Below are 22,840 nucleotides of genomic sequence, written 5' to 3'. Positions count from 1 at the left end.
AACATCTCCACATCTGCCTTTGACATAGAAACAAAGCAATGAAGAGTTCATTATGACTAAGAAAAAAACCCCAACATGCATCTCAAACTACTCATTTTGGAACAGAAATAGAGGGATGAAACCTGACATTTTAAAGTCAGTTTAAAATGTTGGGTTTGGGGTTTTTGGTGGTAGTTTTTTTTCCCCTTGTAAAATCATGGCTGAAAAAGTTCCCTCTGAAAAATTAGGCATCGATTCATTCATATTTAAAACTCTTTTATTGCCATGATCAGTTCACCTAATTTAACTGCAGCCTCATTAGTACTTCTGAAAAAAAGGTCAACTACTCCACAAGAAGAAATCCTCTCAATCTGCAAAAATAAAGTTTGACTGCACCATCAGAGTGATATGGTTAGATCAAGAGTGTGTAGCACAGATGCTGACCTTATAGACAAGTACCACCTTGTCTCTTCTAACCTTCTGCAGCAAGTAACAACTTATTTCCTTGCATTTAAAAGTCACATTTCTTTTGACAGGAGTAACATGCTGAAGTGCAGCTGCTTATACTACAGCCTTGACAGAAAAAAGGAGTTAGGCAGCATCGCAATGGGACTTGTATCTGCAAAATCTTAGAGTCCTAAAATCCTTTGGGTGGGAAAAGACCTTTCAGATCATTCAGTCCAAACCGTTATCTGACTCTTACCAATTCTGGTGCATGTCCCTCAGCACCACATCTCTGCGGCTTTTAAACACTTCCAGGGATGGAGATTCAACCCTGGGGAGCCTGTTCTGGTGTTTGAGAAACCTTTCAGCCAAGACATCACTACTACTATCCACCCTAAACCTCTCCTGGTGCAACTTGAGGCCATTTCTTCTCATCCTATCACTTTATACTAGAAAGAATAGACCAAGACCCATCTGGCTGCAGCTTCCCTTCAGGTAGCTCACTCTTTTTCTCCAAACTAAACAACCCCAGTTCCCTCAGCCGCTCCTCACCAGACCCTTTGCCAGCTTTACTGCCCTTCTCTGGACCTGCTCCAGCACTTCAAGGTCTTTTTTCTAATGGGTGGCCCAAAATTGAAACCAGTACCCGAGGTGTGGCCTCACCACAGCTGAATACAGCTGGACAATCCCTTCCCTTTGTCCTGCTGGCCACACTGTTCCCAACCCAGGCCAGGATGCTGTTGGCCTCCTCAGCCACCTGGGCACACACTGGCTCACATTCAGCTGTATGTCAACCAGCACTCCCAGGGCTTTCTCTGCTGGGCACTCTCCAACCACTCTGCCCCATGCCTGGAGTGTTCATGAGGTTGTTGTGACCCAAAGGCAGGACTCAGAACTAGGCCTTGTCAAACCTCATACCACTGGCCTTGGCCCACTGATCCAGCCTGGCCAGGTCCCTCTGCAGAGTCTTCCTATCCTCAAGCAGATCTACACTGCCTCCCAACTTAGTGTCACCTTGATGGAGAAAATACCCCAAACACAATGCTACTAAGTCAGCTCAGACTGGTTCACAGAATCAATGAACAAACTTTGTGCTTCAAACGATTTCAACGCTGTTTCTTCTCCCTCCATCTCCCACCACAAGACAGCTCTTTTCCTTTCCACTCAATTCCTTAAGGCAATGCCTCACAAGGCAAGAGACTGCAAATAACGTGCCTAAGGGGAGATGTGCAGCCAGCTTTGCAGCCAATGAATTCTGATCTTCTCAGCGCAGGCAATAAGCTGAGTTTCTCCCCATTAACTAGCTGCCATTTGAGAGGAGTGACGTTATCCTTGAGATGTGCCTGCTCTCACATTAGGATGAAAATGGCCCATGGGTTTCAAAGCTACCAGGCAAACAGCAGAGGCAATGCAGAACACAACTCCATAAACTTGGTCCCCTCAGGAAGTCCATGTAAAAGCAAATGCTCTGTCTGTGCTGTAGACAGCACTATACACCAACACACGTGGCTTCCACAGAGACACTGAAAATGGTGCAAAATAGGAACTAAAGCAAGAAAAACTTAAGGTTCTGGATGCCCCCACCCTGACTAGTTTGGATAAAGCCTTGAGCAATCTGGTCTAGTGTGAGGTGTCCTTGCCAATGCCAAGGGTGGTTGGAACTCTATGATCTTTGAGGTCTCTCCCAACCCAAATCATTCAACTGGCTTAAATTCCATGTTACATACATTTCTGCATGTAGATGAAAGCATTTGGTGCACCAAACCCTGTAAAACTGTACAGACAGGGAAAAAAAACACCCATGGTTCTCTCCTCACTACTATGCTTCCAGGGAACACCACTTTCTAAGGAAAAAAAAAAAAAATCACATTTTAAATCAGAATTCACATATAAAGAATATTACTTTTGTTAAGATCACGTGTAAATCAGGAGACATTAAACAAACTAATATAGGCAGAGTAAGGCTGTACATGCATGTGAACTTGAGGGCCAGTGATTTAGTCCATGCTAGAGAAAAGAATTACAGCAACAGCCAGACCTACAATCTTGCAGTCAAAAGGCACAGGTTTGAGCAAACACAAACACATCTGCATTAAACCTTAATTTAACTGGCATGAGCAACAACAAGCTGGAGATGCTGGAGCACAGCCTCAGTGTTACCTCTGCCAGCCCAACAAAGATGTGTATACACAGCTTGCTAAGCCCACACCACTGCATCTGTGCTTCTCATCTTGGTAAGAAATAATGTCAGCACGTTGCAGCGCAGCTAGACGTTTGATTGCAGCACTTGATGTCTCCTGCCTTACTTCCTTGAGACATTTAGTGTAACGAGTTAGTACACCCACACATATGTCACCAGGAGCATGCAGTCTGCCTGGCTGCCCATTCCACCTAAACAGATAGCTGAAGTCCCCTGTGGCTTTGCAAAGCCCATGCTGAAGCCTCTTGTTACTTTAGCTCTGTTATAACAGCTACTGCTCAAGCTTACCAGATTAAATCTGCCTCATCTTTGCTGTATAATTGTGCTGCTGCAAGACTTCAAATCTGCATACACATAGCCCAAGTGAAGATGTAACAGGCACAGAAGAAAATGACAGGATTTAGCAGCAGCATGAAAGAAACACAACGAGAAGGCTTGAGATGCTCTCCTGTAATACAAGTAACTTGTTTATGTCTATTAACAGTTTCTCACTTTTATCTAATCTATGCAGCACAGAGGTAGCAAAAAATGCTCTTTTTATAAGTTTTTAGTTAGTTCCAAGTATTGTGCTACTACCACGCCACACTGAAGGAATCTATCAACCCTCTTTGACAGTTTACATTATCTCATGATAGGAGATACATAGAAATACACAGCACAACTAGGGGTCATAAAGAACTTACAGCCTTAAAGGTCAAGTAGGACTGAGGTGAAATAAAAGGCACATTGAAGTTTTCTACAGACTGAAAGCCAGGGTGAAGTTTGGGGTTTTTTTGGAGGGGAGCAGATTAGATGGTAAATTACAATGTACTAACTCCAAGGCTGCTCATATAGAACAATACTGCAGAGTAGCTACCACTTGGTACATCCAGAGCTTGTCTCAAAAATCAAGTACAGACACCTCACTAACTGTTCAAGGTTAGGACATAACTGATGAATCCTGAAATACTCTGTATTTATTGCTCAAGTACAAACAGACATTTTGTATTGTGTTTGAATACATTTCCATACTTTAAACCACAGCCAAGTAATTCCAATATTTTAATGCATGCCTGGGTGAAGTGAACCAGATACAATAATCTGCATACTAAGGTATTTTTAGCTTGGTATCCCCCATGCCTCCAAGGCCTGTGGACTGTTGCTGAAGCACCCACAAAACGTCGAGGAAAAACAAATATATTGCTAATAGGCTTAAATTTGCTGTGCAAGAGTCTGCACAGCTGTTGGGAAAATGTAAAAAGGGCACAAATGCAGAATGATGACCACTGCCTCAGGAATGCAAGAGAGTTAACAAACAGCAGCAACAGAGGAAATCGAGGAGACAAAAATCAGCAGAAGAATTCCAACCTCCCTGGCTTAGTAAACAAACGCCCAGGCTAATGCTGGTTACAAACACCGCACAGGAGCTTGATGTGACCAGCATTACAGCTCACTAGCTCTGGTCCCTGAATCCGGATGATCTGTTTGCATCTCTGACACAGCCTTGTCAAAGATGTGGTACTAAACTTGGAATTTGCTTATTCCTTGTGCCTCCAGACTAATAACAAATGAATTCTACAGTGGTTTTCCTCTAAATGAATCATGTAATGATCTAGAGCTTTCAGAATGACAGAGCTGCTCCACACGCTTTTTACCTGTGCTATATGATGTGGCAAAGAGGAAGGAAGATTGATACACACAAAGCAGTGGAGTTGCTTCTTTTACTTCAGGCTTTTAAGGCTTCTACTCTGCAGTAAGTTAGAGAGAGAGAAGTGAAGAAGTAAGGCAACTTCCCAACTTCTACAAAAAGTTTAAACCAAGGATTTTTTTCCATACACAACGTTTCTAATAGAGGTAACAAAGGTTTCGTATGGAAAAACAACCTCTTGACAACTATACAGATGAGTTTTGTGTTTCAGGGTTTTTTTTGCCTCTCAAGCCAATAGATAAGAAGCTGTATTTTAGATCAAATTTAAAGAAAGGACAATTAAAGCTATTAACATCAGAAAAAGTCCAGCTGTTAAGCAGGCTTGCATAGTCTGCCCAACAGCTTATACACTCCTAACAAAGGGAGTGAACAAAACATGATTTAAGCACAGTCTTCCCCATGAGACTAGAGATGGAGCTAACAACACAAAGCAAGTGCTTACAATTGCCATTAAGTATTAAATTGTACCAACACTGAACTCAAAATTGATCTAAAAATATTTATTTTCAACCATGAAGGTAAAACTCTAGCAAGAATTGCAAGGCAAGAAAGGAATTGCAAATAACTCTAGATGCTACAGACGATTAAGCACATACTAAAAATACACTTGAAATTCACTAAGTTCAAACTCTGCACACATTTCCTGTAGTATACAGGGGGGAAAAAAAAAAACCACAAAACCTCCAAAACCCCCCAGTTCTATATAGAATTTTCACACTCCCTAAATAAATACCTGCACTTCTCCAGTTCTACAAAGTAACAAATTAGTTCTGTCATATGTAAATTCTTCTCCTACAATTAAGAACAAATGTGTGTGGTATTTTCAGTCTACACACTTCTTCCTTACCTACACTGACTGCCTTGCTTTAGTGAGAATGTCCTATCTGGGGTAATGCTGCACATAAAAATTTCACATCAAAAGAAGATGCTGCTGAAATGGAAGGTGATGTCCTGTATCATATCTATTATCCAGTGACATAGCTATTCAAAAATTCATACCTGAATACATCACTTAAATAGGACCTCTTCAGAGCTATGTTATTTGTAACTATGTAGTTGCTGCAGCAGGATTCTGAAGCACTAACTAGGACTTTTGCAAATACATTGCTGACTCCAAAGCATTTTTACCTTGAACCTTTAAAGTGCATTTAAACCATAGATAGTGTTTATATTGAGAATTACTTTTGCCTGGAACTAAATGATTACTTCTCTTAGGGGATGCAAAACACTACCTAGATTGATCTGTCCCTAACAGGTTTTATTAAACAGTTCTCCCTCTGAAATAGCTGTGCTTTCTGAAATGCTGGATCCCTGCAAAGCTCTCTCAAAAGCCAGAAAGCAAACAGCATAAAAATTATTTGAAATGGTGAACTGTTATGCACTATAAAACAGGAAAAACAGTTTCAGTGAAGAAGGGCTGACACATGCAGAAAAAGGAAATAATAGAATTAAAATGGTAATTAAGAAAGATTAACCAGCCTAATTTACAACTGGCAAACACCTCTCATTAAAGAACAAATTTTGCAGTTTCATCTTAGTAATGATATGCAAAAGAAGAACATCAAAACCTATCTATAGACACTAAAACCTATCTTTTTTCTTGTTAAGGTAGATACAGGGTTTAAACTAACTGGGCAGGTAACTGCAATCACATCAAAGCACAAACTGATTGGTTTCAATAGACGATTTTTTTTTATCCTTTAAGTTGCAAATGCAAAAGAAAAAAAAAAGTAATAGTCTAAGTAATTTTCACAGTTTTATCTTCCTCATCTACAGAAGCATATGGAAACATCAGATAAGAATTATGAGAAGCTTTCATTATCACAGTTTTCTGCTAACTGGCACGGGACTAATTCTCAGCATAATTAAGCAATTGGTGTCACTTCAAAATAATTTAGAAAGCATCCTGTAACAGTACCACTTCACAAACAGTACTTTGTTCACAGCAGCACGTACTTGGTGTACAATTTAAGACACAAGTGAGTGCATCCGCATTTGAGCTTTATTCTCACACTGCCTGCAGTTGCCTTTTAGAACAGTCCTAGTAAGCTCACAGAAGCCCCATTACAAATCGTTTGCTGTTTGTGATGCACAGCAGCTGCTAGCCTTCTGAAGCATTTCAACTTAGAATAAAGCCCAGCCTAGCTATGCATGCTATCTGCAGACATGCAAGGAAAAGGCATTTCTCACGACAGGAAAGTAGTCATTAACCTGCACGAACTGCTGTCCGATTCATTTTCTTCTTCACTTGCTCTATCATCTGCTTCTTGTCTGTCAAGCCAACGTGCACCTCCACAGTCTTCTGCTGCAAATTCAAATGTAGGGATTTCTGAGCTGGATGCCATTGGCCAGAAAGGTGAATTCTGGAAATCCTGTTGGCTGGACCTTCTGTAACCATCTGATGTTAAAGGTAGGTTACCTGAATCTAAAAACTTGGTAGAAGTGCTTGTTACATGTTGTCCTCTATTCCAGAAGTCTCCCTGGTGGTTTTCAATTGCCGAGTTAGGGGCTGACGCCTGATGACCAAACCACCTCCATCTGATTTTTAGAATCTGCTTCACGTCAAACTCTTTACGAGGACCAGACATCCTTAGTGAAAGCCAGTGATCGTCTAGGCAACAGGGTAAGAAGCAGCACACATAAAAGAAGATTTGTGCACCCAACCAAGACAAGAGAAACACATGGCTCTGCCTGGCTGTGGCGAGTAGATTTTCTACAGGAGAGGAGAAAGCACCACACTCACGTTTGAAAACAAAAAAAGAGAGGAAAGCTTATTTAACTGTATGTCATTTGAATATAAACAAAAGGCAACAGACAGTGAAAAATCCGGAGATAAAAAGAGGAGGTGAAACAATCACCTCAATCAGGAAAAATGCTAATCAGTTTACCCTCAAAGCTCCGAGGCTGTTTCTGTTGCTCTCCTCTGACCATTAGCTTTCAAAAACACCAAAGAGTATTCATTAAGGCCCTTTCAAGAGCTGAATACCACCCCCTTTTCTTAAACCACAAATGACAGAGAACGTAATTCCTGTACTGCATCTTAGAATCTCTGCTTACTCTGTTAACTCTTGCTACTACAGAGCAAGAGGGGGAAAAAAGGCGAGCAAGGGAAAAGGGGAAAAAAAAGGTAAGCGAGTTAAATCCTTCCTGCACTGCTAAAGAATAAATTGACAGAAAAGACTTTAAACCAATCCAAAAATAACTGATTATACTGGAGAGAAACTGAACTGTAAATAATTCTTTTTTTTCCCCCATTACAGGACATGCACTAAGTTAAAAAGGACAAGAACAGCCTGGAAGGCTCAAGAGACTAGTACTGGGTTATAGAGCCTTTCATCTTGATGTGCTTTGATTCAAATCTAGGTCTGCAGCAACTGAAAATTTCTATTTGAAACGAGCTAATGGCTTCCATTTACTTAGACATCACTAAAAGCGAAAGCAAGAAGCTAAGCAGCCTCTCCCCCCACCCCCAGCAAAACAGAAAACAAAAGGCAACTTCTCAAAAGGCTTAATTCTAACCATATACAATCAGTTGCCCCAGAGCAGGAACACGGAGAGATGCCTACTTTTGAGACACAATTCCATCTAGACAGGGTTATTTATGGAACATAAAACGAAAGTTTTCACTTGACTGAGGAAGAGAAAGCCAAAAGGACAAAAGACACAATGACCAATTTACATTTCCTACGAAAAACAGCCCGTTTCCTCTATAGCATATGGAGCTAGTTAGGTATGAAACGCTGAGACTCATTCCAGTCACATGCAGAGAGTAACAGCAGTTTAATAGCAACAAAGAAGCCCTGGATTTTATCAGCCCCTGATAAAACAGATGTATGTTCTCAAACTTCACCCTTCAGTTAGTCTGTTCAGCTCCCCGGGATACACAGGCAACAAATTTGTAACAAGTGCTTCTTTTCTGTCTATGGTTATCATCAGAAGTTAAAGTCACTCTCCCTCAGATTAACATAACGAGCTACAAAATAGGTGATTTTGTAATGTTCCTGCAACGTTCTTTAACACAGGCTATAAGCAGAGTCCATACGAAAACTTCAACAGTGCCCAGTTTTACCCACCCACCCCCCCCTAAAGCAAACACTCCATTTCATACTCACTGCCAGAAGTAAATCAAGCTTTCTTGGAAACCACAATGCTGGAAGGGCTAGTTTTAACCTGAAAAGCTCACCCATCATGGCTCAGAACACAGTTATTTATCAAAGTGCTTCTCGCAAACGCTAGCAAAGCTCATTTCTATAGAAACAGCATTCCAGCTGTTCCCTACAAAGAGGAGCTGCTTTTCAGGATGCGTACCTTGCCAGCAGCCTGGCCCACAACGAGCTTTATACCCAGGGCTTCGCAGCACGACCAGAGAACAGCTGAAGGTACTTGGAAGGTGAGATGATTAAGTAGGTGAATAAACGTCTTTGCTGGGGATTTCATGTAAACACGTGCAAGGAAATAAGTAAGAGGGATAATGACTTCATCCATCAGCATAAAAAGTGTACAGATGTGTAACCAAACCGCTGTGACATGCAAACCTTACACATCTTGTGCACAAACAGCTAATCGTTTTAAAAGCTCAAGTGCAGCCTTCAAACACCATCATCTGCATAACTGCAAGTTGGGTAAAATAAACAGCTTAAGAAGTAATAGGGTTTTTTTTAAATGTCCTTTTGTTGTCCTCTCCTTAACAGTTTGTGTTGGTGTCAGATGTCTATCAAAGGTGGAGAAGCAGGACAGCTGAATGGTTGGTGTATTTGGTAATGTTCAGCAAGGCAGCAGTATTTTAATGACCCATTTAACTATGAAAAGTAAGCTTTAAATACCTTTATTTCTTCTGGTATGGGAAATCCATTATACATAAGGGCTGACCTGGATTCTCTTTCTTGCATAAACAGACTCATTTAAAATTCAAACTGTCCCAGTACAACTCTGCTAAGACAATGGCAGATTTGCCAGTTCTGGTGCTTTTTCAGCACTTTCTCCTGACTTGCTGGGAAATGCAACCTAATTAATGCTTCGCTTCAGCTGTGGAGCTCTGGGCTCAAACAGATTAGAAACCAAAATGTGGTGCAGTTTTAAGAGACCAAAACACAGGAGTTTTTTCTAGTTTCTTTCGTTCTTTCCCTAGAATGGGGGCATCTGGGGAGGAATAACAACAGGTACCAGTACAGGTTGGAGGCTGTCTTGCTGGAAAGCAGCTCCATAGAGAAAGACTTCGGAGTCTTGGTGGACATAAAGTTCTGCATGGGACAGCAATGTGCCCTTGTGGTCAAGAAAGCCAATGGCATCCTGAGGTGCATCAGGGAAGGTGTGTCCAGAAGGTCTAAGGAGGTTCTTCTCCCCTACTGAGACCACACCTGGAGTATTGTGTCCAGTTGTGGGCTCTCCAGTTCAAGAGACCTGCTGGAATGAGGCCAGTGGAGAGCCACGAGGCTGACTGGGGGACCTGAGCATCTCCCCTATGGAGAGAGACTGAGAGCCCTGGGGCTGTTTAGTCTGGAGAAGACTGAGAGATCTCATCAATGTCTCTAAATATCTGAGGGGTGGGTGTCAAGTGGATGAGGCCAATCACTTTTCCATAGTCAGTAGCAATAAGACAAGGAGCAACAGCTACAAACTGAACATAGAAGAGAGAGCATCATGAAACGTAACTGGGTAAAGGTATCTTTTGCACAAAGTTTATCATGTTTCACTATGTTTCACTTTGGGTTTTTTATAAGGTCATACAGTTAGGATTTTATTAGGCTGGGCACTGGTGTGTCTGCTTAATTTGTGCAGCCTTTTTGCACAAAGTGCCTTCTGTGTATTTTTCTTGCTGCTGTCACAGAGTCAGAAGAAACATTCCTTTTCTCATCTTGTTTGTTTGAAGCAGTTGATAGGGTGACTGAAAGCAAATAGGTCTGCTCCCACACAAAAGTAAAGCAGAGGGAAGGCAATCTGCTGGAGAGAGTCCAATGGAGAGCCACAATGATGACTGGGGGATTTGAGCATCTCATCTCTGGAGAGAGACTGAGACACTTGGGCTGTTTAGCCTGGAGAAGACTGAGAGGAAATCTCATCAGTGTCTATAAATATCTGAGGGGTGGGTGTCAAGTGGATGGGGCCAATCTCTTTTCAGTAGTCAGCAGCAATAAGACAAGGAGCAACAGCTACAAACCGGAACACAGAAGGTTTCAGCTCAACATGAGGAGAAACTTCTTTACAGTGAGGGTGACAGAGCACTGGAACAGGTTGCCCAGAGAGGCTGTGGAGTCTCCTCCTCTGGAGACTTTCAAAAGCTACCCAGAGAAGGGCAACAAAGCTGGTGAAAGGCCTGGAACACAAACCCTATGAGGAGAGGCTGAGGGAGCTGGGGTTGTTTAGCCTGGAGAAGAGGAGGCTCAGGGGGGACCTCATTGCTGTCTACAACTACCTGAAGGGACATTGTAGCCAGGTGGGGGTGGCCTCTTCTCCCAGGCAACCAGCAACAGAACAAGGGGGGACAGTCTCAAGTTATGCTGGGGGAAGTATAGGCTGGATGTTAGGAGGAAGTTCTTCACAGAGAGAGTGATTGGCATTGGAATGGGCTGCCCAGGGAGGTGGTGGAGTCACCATCCCTGGAGGTGTTGAAGAAGAGACTGGATGAGGCACTTAGTGCCATAGTCTAGCTGACTGGATAGGGCTGGGTGCTAGGTTAGACTGGATGATCTTGGAGGTCTCTTCCAACTTGGTTGATTCTATGATTTTGCAGGAGGGTTGGATTCAAGCTCTGGAGGTCCCTTCCAACCTCCAACAAACTCTCACTCTGTACACTCTCCCAAATTACAGTTCTAAGACAAACTGCATAAGCATCTGAAATATTTCTCTGCTTCACTTAAGTTAGATACGAGGGTGTTGCATGCAACTGAACCCTTCATTCTAAATTGACAACATTGCTCAGAAGTAGCTGAGGGTCTGTTCTTGTTCTGGACAATGTTTATTGCCTTTATTAGGATCTCTGACAGGAGTTAACAAGTTTTTGTTCATCCCAAATTAACTGTTAGGACTTCCACTTACTAGGACCATCTTTGGACTTCCTGTCTGGTACTCACAAACCTAAATGCCCAGCCATAGTTTGTGGCCTCTCATTATCTCTCTTTCCAATACTCATATATTTCTGAGAAATCTCCTAAAAATGTAAGCAAGCATTCTGAAATATGTTTTTCATTTATTAAGGCAAAAGCTTTCATTTAATGGAAAAAACAAGAGGTCTTACATCCATTCTGGAGAACAGGTCTGGTGAGGAGCAGCTGAGGGAACTGGGGTTGTATAGTCTAGAGAAAGGGAGGCTGAGGGGAGTCCTTCTCACTCTCTTTAACTCCTTGAAAAGAGGTTGGATCTGGGTGGGTGTTGGTCTCTTCTGCCCAGTAACAAGTGACAGAAGAAGAGGAAATGGCCTCAAGTTGCACCAGGGGAACTTTAGGTTGCATATAAGAAGCCTCTTCACTTTAATGGGATTCTCAAACACTGGAATAGGCTCCCCAGGGAGATGGCTGAATCAACATCTCTGGAGGGGTTTAAAAGCTGCAGACGTGGTGCTGAGGGACATGGTTTAGCACCAGCCTTGGTAGAGTTAGATAATGGTTGGACTCAATGACCTCAAAGGTCTTTTCCAACCAAAATGATCCTATGATTGTAGGATTTATGACTGTTGCAGCTAAATCTGGTTTGTGGTGACCAATAACAACATTTGATACGCAGGCAGATATCTGGGGACAGAATTTTGTTCACGTTAATGAGGTGTGTAAGCTTACTGTGAAAACAATTTTGAGGACTCTAGTTTTGATCAGATTGCTTAGATGCTCATCTCTTAGGAATATCATTTAATACATAACTTCTCTCACATGAGCAGCTCCACAAAGTAATAAATCCCTGCCGTTATCAGTGGGGGATAGTTTCCCAGATTCTGCATTGTGAATAAAAGGAGAACATTTAAATGCAAATAGGTAACACCAAAACCACAGCACTGCAGCTTTAGAAATTGCTCTTTCCAAGATCTTCCACACAGTTTCTCCCTACAGAGATATAAAACTGTTTATTTTTTTATTAACAAAAAAACCCATTTCACTGCCCTGACATTCTTTGATATGATATATAATATTTTTATTCACACAAGTGCTAAAGGAAGACTGAAATCCAGCATAACTGGTTAAATTCAGACTTGTTTTTCTCCTAAGATACTTCTACTGTGTATTTTGGATGGAAGACACACTCTAAATATTAAGTACATCACTGGGAAAGATGGAAAAAATATATAATTGGATCTAAGCATTTTTATTCATTATGACTTTTCCTCTTTCACTAGAAAGTCAGCTAAATGCTTATGGAATATTTTTTGAGGCACTTTCAAGATTTGAATCTCAATGCCACTTTTCATGGCAACATTTTTCCAGTCATTTCTACTTTTTGGCTTCAGAAATGACTGTTAACACTCAATTTCATGGCACCTCAGATGTAGTATTTTCAAGGTATTTATTCTATTAAATGGGTTTCTAATTATCCATTTTTAAAAACGAAGATCTAGGGGTACAAAGGCTCAGACAGTCCTTAGAAGATATTCATGATCCCAAGGTGCCAAATAAGGATGACAATGTCAGAATAATTAAAAAGTCTTTGACTGTAAGAGCTGTTTCTTGAAAAAAAAAACACTGCTTAACAAAAGCACTAAATATACAATGATGTATTTCAGATGTAACTAGACTCATTCAGATGTCCTAAAGCAATATTATTAATTCTGGAGCCCCCATTACAAGAGGGATGTGGAGATGCTGGAGCGTGTCCAGAGAAGGGCCACGAGGATGCTCAGAGGGCTGCAGCAGCTCTGCTGGGAGGGCAGATTGAGTGAGTTGGGGCTGTTCAGTCTGAAGAAGAGGAGGCTCCCAAGTGACCTTCTTGTGGCCTTTCACTATCTGAAGGGGGCCTGCAAAAAAGCTGGGGAGAGACTTTTTTAGGCTATCAGGGAGTGACAGGACTAGGGGCCATGCAGCAAAGCTGGAGGTGGGGAGATTCAGACTGGATGTGAGGAGGAAGTTGAGCATGAGAGTGGTGAGAGAATGGAATGGGTTGCCCAGGGAGGTGGTTGAGGCCCCATCCCTGGAGGTGTTTAAGGCCAGGCTGATCTAGGGCAGGGTGTCCCTGACCATGGCAGGGGGGTTGGAACTGCATGATCCTTATGGTCCCTTCCAATCCTGAGTGATTCCATGATTCTACGAATATATTGTTGCCAATGTTTAGTGATCCTAGATATGTACTCTAAAGCATAAAAAAAGGTTCACTGACCATAAAATGCTCACCAATTAATCAAAAGCATATTTACAGCACTAAGAAGCATTCAAAAATTAACTTTTCTTTTAAAAAGATCTTTAAAATGTATTCATCTCATGCATTAAAAGAACTGTTCAAAGAAAACTGCTACAGACAAACTGCAACTCTGATGTAACTATGCTTATGTTCAAAGAAGTGTTAAATGTCCAATTTGTCTTCCCTATTCCTGTGTTCCAGCACCAAAATGACCAACACAGCTCAACAAAGACTTCAGAAGATAACTACATTAATGCTCTGTGATTCTAGATAACAATGATCACTTCCTATCCCAGAGTTAAGTGTAAACACTTCAGGTTCATGGTTATGTGAGAAGTTCTTTACAGCACACGGTTCATCCAGGAGAAAAAAAAAGGGGGAAACACCTTACATTTACTGAGTGTGAACTCCAAATCATTGTTCTGACTGGCAGAAACAAGCTGCAGCCAAATTACTGTCACTGCATCACGACTTGCTGCCACTTTGCATTGCACATTTCCCTTGAGATGTGCAAGCCATATGTTTAGAAACATTGACTTTAGAGCACTCAGCTTAACAGCAGCATGGAAAGACCTGTACAGAGAAGCACTCTGGTTCATTGTATGCTATTAAGATTGAGGGTGGAGACAAAGGGAGACTACATTGCTAGATCCCAGACTTTTCCAGCTCGAGGATTGTACTGGTTCACAGAAACAATTCAAGACATTTTATTTTCTTTTAACATTAAAACATTGATATTGATTTCTGTCTATCCAAATAATACCCAAGCATTACCAGGAACCATCTATGAGTAAAAGCAGAATGCAGAGCTGGTCCTGAGTAAACAACACAAGTCCCCTGAAGCTTTTTCACCCTTAGAAAGTTTTCACTGAGTCCATCAGGTCAGCTGTGCTTTTTCAGTTAAAATTCGTTCATAATACAAAATGGACAAGGCTGTCAAAGGCCAATCCTCCAAATCACAAAACAACTTTTCTGTACTGAAGGCTTCAAATAGCCACAGAAAGATTAAAGCAAGCAAAAAAGTTCCTAGTTCATACACTCCAGGAATACTGGAACTGCTGAGTCTAATGAAGACAAGGTAAAGGAATCAATCTAGAGACAGACATGGTCCAGCACAAATCATCTCCTCTAGAAAGATCAGTGTTAGAGAAGAATGGAAACCAAAACACTGTTCTGAAGATGCTTAAAGAAGTCCTGGAGAAAGCGAAATCATTCTTTAGAACCAGTTTAGGAAGGCATTGCCTTAAAAAAAAGCTATAAAAGGCTATACAGGAGGGATGGAAGCATTGTGCCTAACTGAAACAGAATAATGTGAGACAGTTCCCTTTTATCAAGAAAACATAGACACAGCCAAGGACACTTTCAGCAGCAAATTCACAGGCAAACTGAAAAAGATATTTATTACATTTTACAGCTGTGTGTCACCAGGAGGCATTCAGTATTCCTGAAAAACCCACAGAAAAATGGATAGAGAACAACACTGCCAACTGCAGAGTGGATACTACTTCTGTGGTAAAAAACTACAGGTACCCACAGGTCTGCAACAGGCCCCATACAGGAAACCACCAGATTACAACACAGGAAAAGAAGAATGAAGAAGCAGCTTTGCAGTTGGTCAAGTGGTACAAGACAGTGCTCCATGCCAGACTACACAAACTTCTAGGAGGAATCCACAGAGGTCCATGTGTGAAGGGTTTGCACTCTGTTTAAATGTCAAGCTGTGCAATGCCACAGCTACTTAGGTATTTCAAGACAGAGACCTGAGCATTCTAAAGTTATTCAACACAAAAAGACACCTCAAGAGACTCATTGTTTCTCTCTCAGTGAAAATCTCTGTGAAGAAGCTTCAAGGGCAAGCATAGAGTCTTGCATCTGGGAAGGAACAATTCCATGGGCCAGTATATGTTGGGGACTGACCTGCTGAAGAGCAGCATAGGGGAAAGGGATCTGAGGGTCCTGGTGGACAGAAGGATGACCATGAGTGAGCAATGTGCCCTTGTGGCCAAGAAGGCCAGCAGCATCCTGGGGTGTATTTGAAGGGGTGTGGTCAGTAGGTCAAGACAGATTCTGCTCCTCCTCTACTCTGCCTTGGTGAGGCCATATCTGGAATACTGTGTCCAGTTCTGGGCCACTCATTTCAAGAAGGACCTCACTGAACTGCTTGAGAGCCCAGCTCAAAGGCACAAAAATCTTGAAGGGAGTGGAACATCTTCCTTATGAAGAAAGACTGAGGGATCTGAGGCTCTTTAGCTTGGAGAGGAGGAGCCTGAGGGGTGACCTTATTCAAGTTCATATGTGGAGGGCAGTGACAGGAAGATGAAGGACAAGGGGCAAGGGGTGCAAGCTAAGTGGAAATGTTGCTCTATTACAGGTTCTTCTCATCCCCCTACTAAATGAAGTAACTTCCTTCATCTTTTATACACATAAATAAAAGTAACAAGTACATTACTTTTTAAAGCAATACTTTAGAGGCATTTTGTTAGAACACTATCAAATGGATACTGGTTGGTGAGGGGACTGGAGCACAGACCTATGAGGAATGGCTGAGGGAGCTGGGGTTGTTCAGCCTGGAGAAGAGAAGACTCAGGGGAGACCTTATTGCTGTTTACAACTACATGAAATGAGGCTGTATCTAGCCAGGGTTTGGTCTCTTCTCCCAGGCAACCAGTGACAGAACAAGAGGACACAGTCCCAAACTGTGCCAGGGCAGGTTTAGGCTGGACATTGGGAAGAAATTCTTCATGGAAAGAATGACTGTCCATTGGAACAGGCTGCCCAGGGAGATGAAGTCACTGTCCCTGAAGGTGTTTAAACGGAGGCTGGATGAGGCACTTGGTGCCATGGTTTAGCTAATTAGAAGGGTTAGGTGATGGATTGGACTCAACGACCTAGAGTTCTTTTCCAACCTGGTTAACTCTGTGATTCTGTACATGCACACAATCTCCCTTCTCCAGTGTGGTACAAAGATTTTCTATGTCAACTCTAAATACTCTGCACTGGTTAGACCACACCTTGAGTACTGTGTTCAGTTCTGGGCCCCCCAGTTTAGAAGGGACGTTGAGATGCTTGAGCGTGTCCAGAGAAGGGCGATGAGGCTGGGGAGAGGCCTTGAGCACAGCCCTACGAGGAGAGGCTGAGGGAGCTGGGATTGGTTAGCCTGGAGAAGAGGAGGCTCAGGGGTGACCTTATTGCTGTCTACAACTACCTGAGGGGTGGTTGTGGCCAGGAGGAGGTTGCTCTCTTCTCTCAGGTGGCCAGCACCAGAACGAGAGGACACAGCCTCAGGCTGCGCCAGGGGAAATTTAGGCTTGAGGTGAGGAGAAAGTTCTTCACTGAGAGAGTCATTGGACACTGGAATGGGCTGCCCGGGGAGGTGGTGGAGTCGCCGTCCCTGGAGCTGTTCAAGGCAAGGTTGGACGTGGCACTTGGTGCCATGGTCTAGCCTTGAGCTGTGTGGTAAAGGGTTGGACTTGATGATCTGTGAGGTCTCTTCCAACTCTGATGATACTGTGTGATACTGTGGTACTGTGAAATATCTGTGATTTACTTTACCAAGATTTACTTTAATACAACACTACAAAGAAACATTTCTCCAACCCAGCTTGCCAGTGATGATCACTCCTTATGCAGTTCATTGAACACAGCTGAAGTAATGACTACACAAAAAAATGCCACACAGAGAAATTATCTCCATTTCTTATGAAATATACATATGATAGTAAAGATTTTTAAAAGAGCATTTATGTGTTCAAATTCCCATTAAGGGCTCACAAGATGAATCATCAATCACCACTAAAAAATCCTGGTTATAATTAGACATCAGTAGCTGACAAACGTCACTGAAAAGAATTATCTTGCAGAGTAGAAAACTCTTTCATCTCATTTCTCCATAACAAATGACATTTACAGCAGTAACTGTAAATCTGAAGCCCTGAAATGAAATCAACACCAGAGAGCAGTATTCATAATCAAACAGCCCCAGAGATGGTGAAACTGGATCATACATGTGTTTGTTTGCAAATGCACAATAAAATGCCTTGTATTACTTGCTGCAATTTCAAGCATTGTGTCTTGATAGGTTTTTTCATGTTACAATAAGCTTCACAAAGGCCTGCAAGCAACATGATTAAATTAGAGATGTTAATTAAAGGTTTCCATTGATTTGGCTCAAGGAAATACTATTAGTGAAAAGCAATGCAGAACATACTACATTTAATTATCCCCTTCATTCTGAAACAAAATTAGTTCTGCCTTAGGTCAATGTTGCTTAAAATAATATGTATCTGAGGCATGTAAGCAAAAATATCCTTTAATTCTGCATTTGGGTACTATAAAATCTCAGATCAAACTATGTATCCAGTCACCATGTACTCCTAACTATAAGAAGAAAACTGGTTTCTTAGGTTGTCCATTCTGCCTCTGCAGTTTCATGCAGAAGTGAACTCAAGTTCCTCACTATTCTTTATTTTACAAGCTCTTCTGACAGTAACTCCAGTTGCCCTGCTTGTTTCATCTCACATAGTCTCTCTCACTCATACACACGTAAATCCCTCCCCACTAAGTACCAGGGCAGGCAAGACAAGCAAATCCTTTGTTGTATTCAGATCCAGAAGCAGACAGGCTCACCAGCTGGCAGGTCGAGTAACATTACTTGGCCTTCCCTACCTACCCATATTTGCAAACCCTTTCAGGAATCTGAAGGCAAAAAAGGCTCTGTTCTGTCAGAGTTTGACTGAAATTGGCAACCAGACAGAAAGGTTATTAGGGAGGAACTGATAAATCAGAAGACATAAAGCCAACTTGTCTGGAACTCAAGAGACTTGAAAGTGCCTGTCTTTTGCTTCTGAGTACACACAACTGCCCTCATGAGAGGCTGTGCACCACCTGAGCTCAGGCATTGGAAACAGGGTAGAACAGAAATCACCTCAGTATCATGGAACAACAGATTGGTTTGGGTTGGAAGCAACCTTCAAGATCATCTACTTTCAAGCCCCTTGCCATGGGCACGGACACTTCCTACTAGACCAGCTTCCTCAAGGTCGGATCCAATCTGGCTTTGAACACTTCCAGCCTTGGAGCTGCCATAACTTCTCTGGGAAACTTATCCCAGTGCCCTATGGGGGAGAAAAATCTGACTGACAGTTCAAATGCAGCCATGAACTCCTAACCCTCTGTGATGGTTTGGGTGTTACCTGTCCCCCCACACTTTGGAAATCACCCAGACTAGACTCAGACAGCTCTGGAAATTGAATGAAGCTTATTATTTACAGCTTAGCTCAATATACAAGTAAATATTTACAGTATATACAGCTATATACAGAAATATACAAGGTAAAAGGTAATACAGAAACACAGCAGCCCTCCCAGAAACCTGAGTCCCCAGGAGGGGCTCCCAACCGCCCTTCCACCTTCTCCCACCCCTCAACCTTACCCTAGACGTTGCTTTGTGCCCCAAGGAAGAATAGAGGGTCAGCCAGGGGGGCTAGAAAGCAAGTGGATTAATCAGAGACAGAAGGTGAGGTTAGACAGAAATGCTGCTCAGAGCTCAGGCAGTGCCCGAATGCCTTATCTATGTTTGGATTCCTGTTCTTACACATCTCAGCAAGCCTATGAGTGAAGTAGACGTCACCATTGTTTCTCTTTCACAGCCTGTGATCTAATCCTTCTCACCAAAACATTCTAGCTAGCTTCAAATTAGCACACCCTCCACAATTGTGTAAAACTGGAAAGACCTTGAGAAAGCAGGCACCACTGGTAAAAATCTAGACCACCTATTAAACCTTTTAATCGTTGAAGTACTTACAGAGTTGTCTCCACCTGTCCCACCAACCTCAGCTGCCTCACCTCTGTTTTAACAGGAATCCTAAAACATTTCCTGCATTGCACAGTGAGGAGCAGACAACAGCAATGTAAGTGAACTGCCAGCAGGGACACAGGATACTAACTCAAACTGCTGGCACTCCCAGGGGCAAGAAGTCCACTACCAAGTAGCATGATCAAAAAAGGGGAACACTTTGAACCCAGACAGCTATATTGTCAGAAGGAGATGGTGGTGTAATTGAGAAAAAACCCTTTCATTATTTTCTTACCAAGTGGTTTTTCTTCCTTTATCTCCTAACAACTCTAGCTACACCCTAAGGGAAATACCAAACTATCATCTACTTCTGCATGTGGATCTCATCAGATTTAGATGGTCTGCAATCACCTGCCCATCCATACTACTATCTCCAAGTTCTAAGACTTCCTAATTCAGCTTTCAGTATTTATGAAAAGTATTTCTCATTCACTGAGCTTGTAAGTTTTCAAACAATAATCTTTGCATACTGACTGAAACTATCACTTCATCTGTTTTAAGTACAATTGTTCTTTGGTCAAAACATCCATTTCTTATGCAAAGGTGCAATTTGAATTTGTATTTGTTAATTAGAAATCTCTCAGGAATTGAGAGGAGGTACAAAGGAGCTGCATTCTAATACTTATCAGTCCATCTGCCCACATGTTTATAAACTCACAGATTAATTTTAGTGAATTACTTTTATTTCCTTGGAAAATAATTCCAAGTTTAAAATGCTGTGGTTCTTGGGGAAGACCTTGCCAAGCCTTATCAAGTCATGGTAACATCATTAAATGCTCTACTTTCTTAAATCCTTTAATTACAGTTTGAATGTACAAGCTTGTGATTACATTTGCATCCAAAATACCATTTCTCTTACTTGCAGGTAAAATAGCAAGATTTAAACTTTGATTTTGTCTCTAGTAAAGATGACAAGATCATTTAATATTCAGAAGTACTTCTTTTCAGGATATTAGAATGTATTTTAGAATCTCTACCAGACAAATGCATGTGGATACAATGAATAATCAATGTAGAAAGCCTTACTTATCTTGAAGGCAGCTGCCAGGCTAACAGTAACAAGCAAAAACTTGCCTGCAAACAATCCAACCACCAAAAACCACTGACAAAAACCTCAGCTTCCTGTGAGCTTCTCCTATGCATCCTCACCACATACACACTGCTTATAAACATTTGATTTGATAATTCATGGATACTACTATTTGTATGCCTTACAACTCAGGTTAGTAAATCTCTCTGGACTTGATTCTCGCCTTATTGTACACTATGAATATGTGCCTTATTCCATAGCCAGGTGCTATGAATGTCTCCTCTGTTCTGTGGGTAGACTTAGCCTGATTTTGGAAAGTTCTGTGGGCTCTGAAACTGAAGCTACAGAGTGTATGCATGGTGTGCAATATTTTTTTCTTAAGGTTTTAATAATTATACTATTTCCACCCACATTCAAATCTGTGCTAGATGCCATGTGTACTAGACACACGCCTGAATCAGAGTTGTCAGGGTTGGAAGTCACCTCAAAGTTCATTTAGTTCCAACTCCCCTGCCACGAGCAGGGATGCTTTCCACTAGATCAAGTTGTACAGAGCTACATCCAGTCTGGCTTTAAAAATTTCCAGGGATGGGGCTTCCACCACCTTCCTGGGCAACCTGTTCCAGTGTCTCACCACCCTCATAGTGAAGAACTTCTTCCAAACATCTAATCTAAATTTGCCCTCCTCTAGCTTGGATCCATTCCCCCCAGTCCTATCATTACCCAACATCCTAAAAAGCCTCTCACCAGCTCTCTTGTAGGCCCTCTTCAGATACTGGAAGGTCACAACAAGGTCTCCTCAGATCCTTCTCTTCTCCAAACTGAACAACCCCAAATCGCTCAGACTGTCCTCATACATAGCCCATATCAAAGTGTTACTCTTATTTCCTCTTACAGCTTCATAAACTGGACAAAGGAAGGGGGAGGAATCAATAAAAAAAAAAGGAGAACAGCATTTTAAAATCAACCTAAAATACATCTGAGAAAATGCAGTCCTTTTTGGGGGGATTCTGAATATACCACTGTAAAAAACCCATCAATACCTCATGAAGAAAGGCCAGCATTTAAAATATAACCTAAAAGAGGTTTGAGAGAATATATTTCTCTCATTTTTTCTTTTTTTTTTCTGTTCAGAATAGCTAAGATTGCACAATAGTTTAGCATAGTTTGAAAGACATTTGAGAGCAGGATAGCATAAAGACCTAACCACAGGTTTTTCTCTTCTTTTTTTCTTTGTATGGACAATGTATATAGGAAATTGATTCAGAAGTGCCAGAGGAAAAAGAAAAAGGGGGAAAAAAAAGGAAATAAAAAGGAAAAAATGAGTGCTTAGAAAGTTAATCTGCTTGTACCTCAACAGGCTGTAAGACCTTCCTATTCAAAATCAGTACCAAAGGTTGCGGGTTCACAGTTCCTGCACCTGAAAATCTGACCACTGAAAAGCAACCCTGAGCATGTAAGTGTTGCAGACCCAATCAGCTTGTGCAGATCATCCTACTGCACCCTCTCACTGCTCCTGCAAAAACTGTGTGGAACACAAAAGGAAGCACAGGAAACACATTCTGCTCCTTCCAACTCCAGCCTTTAAAATATATTGCCTATTAATTGCGTTGATTTTAAAAGCTGAAACCTTCAGGGAAACTAGCAGGAAGTACAGACCACTGAAATAGTTTTCAACTAAAAGCATTTCACTCTGTTGAAAGCTTCCAGCTCTTATATTTAGCCTTCCAAGAGACTGCTGTGTGGGGTTTGGTTGGTTGGTTTGGGGATTTTTTGGTGGTTTTTTGTTTCTTTGTTTTGTTTTCAGTAATTGCTACAAATGTTATCACAAGACAAAGCTGTACCCCTCAGATACTAATGAGTATTGAAAGTGTTTTCCAGCAGAGCATCTCACAGATATAAGTTCCAACCAGAACTGCGATTGGAGAGGAGGGATTTCTTTGTAACCTAACACAGAATACTATAATCACAAAACAAAGAGTTAAGAAAGAAATAATCACAGTTCTGGCCTCAGTAACACCCAGTGTTTCACAAAATGAATTAATTCTTCGTTTAATGCCATTCTTTCTAACGCTAAAGGTGTAATGCTTTGCCAAGGTGAGAATTGCTTTATTGTTGGAGACAGAAAGCCTATCTAGGTGAACAAGAAGTCTCCAATTGCAACCCACAGGAAATAATTAAAGGCAGACTGTAAGAAACCGGTTTGAAAACATCAAGTTGTCCACAGCACTCCTATTACTTACTTAAGCTTTCATTCTTTTCCGGCAAGACACATTCTGCTCCTCCTCTATCCCCATAAAAAATCCACTAAGTGTAGGCATGAGAAAA

General features: G+C 41.7%; 1 protein-coding gene across 13 annotated transcripts in view; it reads right to left on the bottom strand.

Moving 5' to 3' along the window:
* The window catches only part of KLHL5 (kelch like family member 5), a 69,909-nt gene that overhangs the window by 40,130 nt on the left and 6,939 nt on the right, over positions 1-22,840 (bottom strand). For 2 of the 13 annotated variants that reach the window (XM_064149136.1, XM_064149137.1), the window contains exons 1-2: positions 8,423-8,608; positions 6,522-6,921 (exon numbers count right to left, since the gene is read on the bottom strand). The exons of 3 other annotated variants lie outside the window; for them this stretch is intronic. In XM_064149136.1, coding sequence (XP_064005206.1) covers positions 6,522-6,898 — 377 coding nt within the window. In that variant the 5' untranslated portion in view covers positions 6,899-6,921; positions 8,423-8,608. 8 more of the 13 variants (XM_064149138.1, XM_064149141.1, XM_064149147.1 and 5 more) reach the window with 8 other exon arrangements.

The sequence above is a fragment of the Pogoniulus pusillus genome, chromosome 9, assembly GCF_015220805.1.
Source record: "Pogoniulus pusillus isolate bPogPus1 chromosome 9, bPogPus1.pri, whole genome shotgun sequence".
In the NCBI taxonomy this organism is placed as follows: domain Eukaryota; kingdom Metazoa; phylum Chordata; class Aves; order Piciformes; family Lybiidae; genus Pogoniulus; species Pogoniulus pusillus.
Note: the sequence above shows the minus strand (reverse complement) of the source record. Positions and strands in the feature narration are given on the sequence as shown.